Source organism: Nematolebias whitei, chromosome 7 (assembly GCF_014905685.2).
Source record: "Nematolebias whitei isolate Nwh7 chromosome 7, NemWhi1, whole genome shotgun sequence".
NCBI lineage: Eukaryota > Metazoa > Chordata > Actinopteri > Cyprinodontiformes > Rivulidae > Nematolebias > Nematolebias whitei.
The window spans coordinates 49,673,884-49,680,807 of NC_056504.1; the positions used below are offsets into that span (position 1 = coordinate 49,673,884).

The 6,924-nt window shown below is 43.0% G+C and overlaps 2 protein-coding genes across 2 annotated transcripts in view; one reads left to right on the forward strand and one right to left on the reverse strand.

Moving 5' to 3' along the window:
• The window catches only part of LOC119412046 (centromere protein P), a 106,377-nt gene that overhangs the window by 7,594 nt on the left and 91,859 nt on the right, over window positions 1-6,924 (reverse strand). The window lies entirely within an intron of this gene.
• ecm2 (extracellular matrix protein 2, female organ and adipocyte specific) overlaps window positions 1-6,924 on the forward strand; it is a 14,811-nt gene that overhangs the window by 1,220 nt on the left and 6,667 nt on the right. Inside the window, exons 3-4 of the mRNA XM_037679019.1 lie at window positions 3,431-3,619; window positions 4,750-5,487. Of these exons, the coding sequence (XP_037534947.1) occupies window positions 3,431-3,619; window positions 4,750-5,487 (927 nt within the window). The remainder of the gene's footprint in view (window positions 1-3,430; window positions 3,620-4,749; window positions 5,488-6,924) is intronic.

The window sequence follows — 6,924 nt, forward strand, 5'->3', positions numbered from 1 at the left end:
TAGCTGTAAGCTAAATGTACCAAAATGTTAGCTGTAAGCTAAATGTACCAAAACACTAGCTGTAAGCTAAATGTACCAAAACGTTAGCTGTAAGCTAAATGTACCAAAATGTTAGATAAAAGCTAAATGTACCAAAACACTAGCTGTAAGCTAAATGTACCAAAACGTTAGCTGTAAGCTAAATGTAACAAAATGTTAGATAAAAGCTAAATGTAAATGGACTGTACTTATATAACAACGTTCTATCTTATAAAGATACTCAAAGCTCTTTACAACAACCTGTGTCTCATTTACTCGTTCATACAGCTCTATACTAGATCTCTACAAAGAATAATCAGAGCTTTATCACATTCATACACTGATGGGACACACACCAGAGACATTGAGGGGTTCAGTGTCTTGCCCAGGGACAATTCAGCATTTGACTGCTGGGGGAATCGAACCCCCAACTCTCCGACTGCTCTAACCACTCAGCCACAGTCGCCCCATGTAACAAAATGTTAGATAAAAGTTAAATGTACCAAAATGATAAAAGCTAAAAGTAGCAGAAAAAGACAGATTTTAGCAAACAATGTTTCTGAAGAAATTAGAGGTCTGCATTTATTTCTATAGAACAAACATTTGTAAATAAATTTGTTTCTAAAAGTTACAAAAGTCACAGCTCCCATCTCTAGAATGAGCCGAATGTTTTGATGTATGAACAGCTAAAACAGCACAATCCGTCCATCTGTCCAGAAGAATAAAAACAGGAAAACTCCAGAATAAATGCTGCGTTAGCGTCCACAATAAAAACGTCCCAGCATGCTTTGCAGCTGCATGAGCAGTAAACTGTTGCGTAAATGAAGGTTTGAGGGTTGCTTTAGGAGGCGGCATCATAACAGCTCAACTCGTTTGTTTTCAACCCACTTCAAACGTATCTGCAATTAAAGCTTTAAACACTTAGAGCTCGTTAAAACCCTCACACAGTGAAGTCGGACTGCTCGGAGAACAAAAACAAACTGGTTTAAGCTCAGAGGCTTGTTACTTACAGCTCAGTCATTTGATGACAAATCATCACATTCCAAACAAGGAGGGGGGAGAAAACCTCTGCTGGCTCTGAATCTGGGGCTTTAAAGACGAGGGAACCCTTCAGTTCGGCACAGAGAAGTCAACGTTTTGTGAAGACAAGGACGTGTCGTTAGAGCAGCTGCAGGGATTTGTTTCTGATCTCAAACAAACCGGACTTCAGTGAGAGCAGCTTTGTCTGTGTCAGAGCTTTTTGACTTTTACTGTGAGGCTTCTCACAGGTTCAGTCTGTCAGGATTCAAGTCTGAAGAACGCCTCGGTTCCTCTGCAGAAGAAGGAGGGTCCTCCGCAGAGACAGGCTGGTTTCAGACTCATTTTAAAGACCAGTGATCAGTCACACATCTAAACTCTGAAAGGAAGTCTGAACGGCAGTCCAGTGATGGAGTGCCACAAGGTTGTGTTTTAGTCCCACTTCTGTTCAACTTCTAAATGGTATTTAATACACCGACCAACGCACTGATTACATGACTGATCTTCAGCTCTGCCATTTTGTTGGGTCATCAAGGCCACAGGTCCAGAAGCGAAACCCAGACCTCCATCTCCCCAGAGACAGTCTGCGGCACCACCTGGAGGATCTCAAGATGGTCACAGACCAGAGAGGATGTAGAACCCCTCCAGAGAGTTCTGGATCTGACCCAGGATCTCCTCCTTCTAATGGAGATCTCCAGGAGGCACCCTTATCAGAAGTTTGAACCTTCTCAGCTGACTCCTTTCTATGAGGACCAGCAGCTATACTCTGAGCTGCCCCTGGACGATGGAGCCAATTTCAGCTGCTTGGATCCAGGATCTGTTTTTTCGGTTCTGATCCAAACCTCATGACCACATGTGAGGGCTGGAACATAGATGGAACAGTAAATCAGCTCCTTCTACACCATGGCAAACCGGTGCAACGTCCTCATTACTGCAGGGTCCTGATCCATCGTTGGTCCATCTCCTGCTCCACCCAACACTCATGAAACAAGACTCCAGTCACAGCTCTAGTTTTGGTTCTACAGGGACCAGGTAGTCCTCCTGCAGCACAAAATCCCTCGAGGAAACTTTCTCCCCTTTAACACCTCAAACTCCCCAGATTCACTCTGACAAACTTTTTATGTTAGAGCCACAGGAAAAACTAACGATGGGCGCTGAATGACAGCTGAGGCCTGCTGAAGAAGCTAAAACCGAACAGTTAAAGATACAACAAGCAAAATGACAAACAATCATTTCAACTAAAAGTAGAACAACAGTAGCTAAAGGTAACATAACCATAACCAAAGCTAAAATAAGTAAAACAACAACTAAAAGTATCAAAACTGTGCTTAAAATAAACAAAATGGTAGCTAAAAGCAGCACAAGAATGTTTCTAAAGCACCTGAAGATATCTTTGTACATTTCTGATGATTTTTATTTAAAATAAAGTTAGGCATTTCAAAAATGTATAAAAGTTACAAGAAACAAAAGTCACAGCACCCGTTTGCCGAATGAGCCGAATGTTTTGATACATAAACAACTAAAGCGGCACACAATACGCAGGAGTTCGACTGTAAACACCACACAGTAGAAACTATAACGCTGACTCAACGTTCACTCTACGGACACTCTGGAACATTTCTGGGCATCAACCTTTAACGCTGCTTTTCTTTTCAAACAAAGCTAATCGTCACTATTTTCAGGTGATCGTGATATAAAACCAGGGGAAATCCAGAAGCCTGAATGTTTGTGACTGATGTGCCATCTGTTCTGATGGTCGTCCATTATTTGATTTAAAGACAGTAAATGAAAAAATGCCCTGAGCTGAACTGAATAATGGTCCCTGAGAATCAGATGGTTACTGTGTTATTTACCCCCAGGCCTGTAATTAAAGAGCCTGTGTGACAGTGAGATGATATTTTTAAAGAGAAAAGAAAAGCTCTAAAGTACGTGCTCCAGCAGAGATGACAGTCTGCTCACAATAAACAGGACGGATAATAGAGAGGAGGTGTTTAGGAGAAACTAGCTGAGCCCCTTTAACTACCTGTCCTCCTATAGAGCATAGCATTAGAAAGCACAGATGAGAGACGGGACTCGGTCAAAGCAGACACACAGAGCCTCTTCCTGCTCTGTGTTTTACACCCCTTCCTTCTGACTCACAGCCTCGTCAGGGTCCGGCTCTGAACTTCAAAACAAACGCAGCTCCGGCTGCTGCTGGTGCTAAAATACAGACTGAAGACTCCATCACGGTTACTGAGGAGGTCCAGCTGCTGCTGAGGGAAACCTGACCCGCCGCTCTGTTTAACCAGACGTACAAACTGTCCACGCTGAAACGATTGTTGATTTAAATAACTGGTGATGTCGGCAGTGATTTAACATCAAAGTGTTGATCGGACTCGTGTGTGTGCTGCTGCAGGTAAGCCGGACCGCTGCGTGTACCGGGGTCTGACCATGTTCGACCTGGCCGTCTGGTCCCCGTCGCCCTGCGTGACGTGTTTGTGCGCTGAGGGACGGGTGGTGTGCGATGAGATCTCCTGTCCCACAATGCACTGCCCGTCCCCCGTCACCCCCGCGGGGGCGTGCTGCCCCGTCTGCATGGACCCAGGTAGAAACGCAACATGTGAGAGCGTGATGGTGCAACATCCTGAGGAAACGGAGATGAGAACCGGTTCTGAGAATCTGCTTTCATCCAACACCGAACCGGACAAATACGATTGAGAGTTTAAATAATTCGGACGTTAACACGTTTCTGTTCAGCTCGTTCCAGCTGTCATCTCCGAGCCTCAGCATGCTGCTGCCCCTTTCCATCGTGACGTCATAAAATGTGTTCAGCACATTTTGGATCAGCCGCCGCACATGTTGTGAACGTTTAAAACATGTCCGTACAAACATGTTTGCAACTAGTTTCTGTTTACTCACCCCCTAAATGTTGGACTTACACCTGAACAGACAAAAACAGCTTCCCATCTACACTAAAACAGATACTTTTTAAAACAGAGCTTAATTTCTTTAATGCATGTTTTTCTGTCCACACATTTGAATAAAACTGCTAAAATGCGCATGTTGAGACTCGAGTGGAGAGAACGTCCACGTTAATAACGCGTCTAAACACAGAGAAACAACAGGTCTGATTATCTTATATTATTTATAGAAAACTAGACATCTAACAGGAACATGGAAGTTGAAGCCAGAATGGGACCCCCCCTTGGTTTAAGCGTAGTACACGTTTTAAGGCCTGCTTCCTACTAGTACACAATCGAGACATTGTTCTTGGAAGATACATAAATACTGATTGTTTTCAGGTGTGACTTATTCAAATATTCATTTTTTGAACGCGTTTATCTGTAATTAGTAATTTCATAGTTAAAAGAAAAGTCATGTGACTCCGTGATTGTGTGTGTGTGTGGGGGGGAGTAGGCGGGGCTTAAAGCCCAACATCAGTAGTGATCTAACTGTAGTCTTACAGGTTTGTGGGTTCTGGTTCAGACAGGCATTCAGCAGTTTCCTCTGTAGCTTCAATCTGTCTGTCTGCAGCACTAACACAAACCTGTCTGTCAACCTGTCTGTCCTAAGACCTTCCATCTTCTGTAGTTTACGTTCTATTCTCTGCTCTTCTTCTACACTTCTCCTCTCCGTCTGTTTTTCTTTCTCTTCCTCCTTTTTGTCCTCCTCTTTCCCCACCGCCGACACCTCCTGCTCTCTGATTGGCTGCCCCGTGGCGCCAAACCATCCCAGACTCGGAGCTCAGCCTCGACCTTTCTGGTGACTCCCCAGTTCCCAGTGACCCCAACAAGGCAGTCATCCCGCTGACCCAGGAGGAGATCCAGAGTATCCTCTGGAGGGAGGAGGAGGAGCACCGAGAGGAGGAGGAGCGCCTGAGGAAGAAGGACGAGGCTAGGAAGAAGAGAAGGAAGGAAAGGAAGGAGCGGGAGGAGAAACAGAGGAAGCTGGTGGAAGAAAGGAGGAGGGAGGAAGAGGAGGCACTGAGGCTGCAGGTGGAGAAAGAGGAAGAAGAGTGGAGGAGGCAGATAGAGGAGGCAGAGGAGAGGAGACGGCAGGAAGAAGAAAAGAGGATGCAAGAGGAAGAAGAGCGGAGGCAGAGAGAAAGAGACAAGGAAATTAAATTAGAGGAGGAAAGAAGGAGGCAGGAGACTTTAGAGAGAGAGAAACTCCTGGAGGAAGAGGAGCGACAGAGGGAGGAAAAGGAGGAGGAGGAGGAGGTGTGGCTGAGAGGAGATGTGTTTCAGATGATCCCCAAAGAACGTGACCTCCTTCCAGCTCCGATCCCAACACCTCCTGCTGCAATAGAAGAAGAAGAGGAGGAGGAAGAAGAGGAGGAGATGGTGACAAGGAGCAGAGGAGGTCTTCCTCCAGGTTGTAGCATCTCTGATGTTACTGTGACGTGTGAGAACATCAAACTCACACACTTTCCTCCTCTGAGCATCCCCGAGCTGAAATCTCTCAGCCTGGAAGGTGAGTTCTGTCCACAACTGGGACAACAACTGGACACACAACCAAATACCTAATTATTAAATGATAAAGCTCTGTACATGTTGTATAACACAATCATTGTTCCACATTTAATCTATTGCATTGATGTTTAGGGGAAAGCGTGTAAAACATTTACAAAGCCTATTTTTATTTTACAGAAAAGAGCTGTAAGAATTATCACCAGAAAGCATTACAGTCACCCATCAAGCACATTATTTTATCAACTGAAGTTACTGAAGTTCCATGATTTGGTAGATTACAGTATTTTATCAGTTATGTATAGAGCTCAAAATAACACATTACCGTTAAATATCCAAAGAAATGTTGTTAAAAGACAAAGTTGTTATAATCTTAAGGGGATAGAAATATTTGTCAAACCAAAATTCAGAACTAGTCTGAAGGGAAGGTCTACCTCAATCCAAGGAGTTGGATTGTGGAATGTTCTAGAGAGTGATGTGAAAAATGCCAAGTCAATGTGTACATTTAAGAAAAAGATCAAAGCTGAATTGTTAAAAAATATATATGATGTAGCTTAGTGTGTTTTGTATTAGAATTAGAAAAATTAGAAAGAGTTATTCATTTTGTTCTGTTACTTGAAAATTATTATGATTGAAATAATTGTTTGAAAAAAGGGGCAGATATAATAAGATTTTTTCTTCTTCTGCTGCCTTTCATTTTAAATCTCTTGTATCTTTTTATATTGTTATGGAATTGTTTTGTACTTTTTTAGAATGACTAAACTTTATACCATAATACACAATCATTAAAACAACCGGACACACGACCAGATACACAATCAATAAAACAACTGGATAGACCCTATGTGTCAAACTCAAGGCCCGGGGGCCAAATTTAGCCCTCGCTGACATCTTATCTGGCCCCCAGGATGTTATTTTAAATGTAAAAGACTTTTATCACTTTATTTTTTTCAGTAATCTTTGATTTTGATGTAAAAAGTGCAACAGAGTGACCCCCGTGACCCCAAATGGAAGAAGCGGGTAAAATATAATGGATGGATGAAAGTGCAACAGAGAACCATGAAACCAATCAAACTCTTTTTGAGGAACCTGCAACCAAAAAAAGATATTTGGTATCTGACTTGAGTTAATGCAGATTCTGAAACCGGCCCTTAGTTTGAAAAAGGTTTTAATTTTGGCCCCCTTTGTAAATGAGTTTGACACCCCCGGGATAGACAATCAGTAAAACAACCGGACACAAGACCGGATACACAATCAGTAAAACAACCGGACACACAACCAGATGCACAATCAGTAAAACAACCAGACACACAACCGGATACACAACAAGTAAAACAACTGGACACACAACCGGATACACAATCAGTAAAACAACAGGACACACAACCAGATCTACAATCAGTAAAACAACCGGACACACAACCTGATACACAATCAGTAA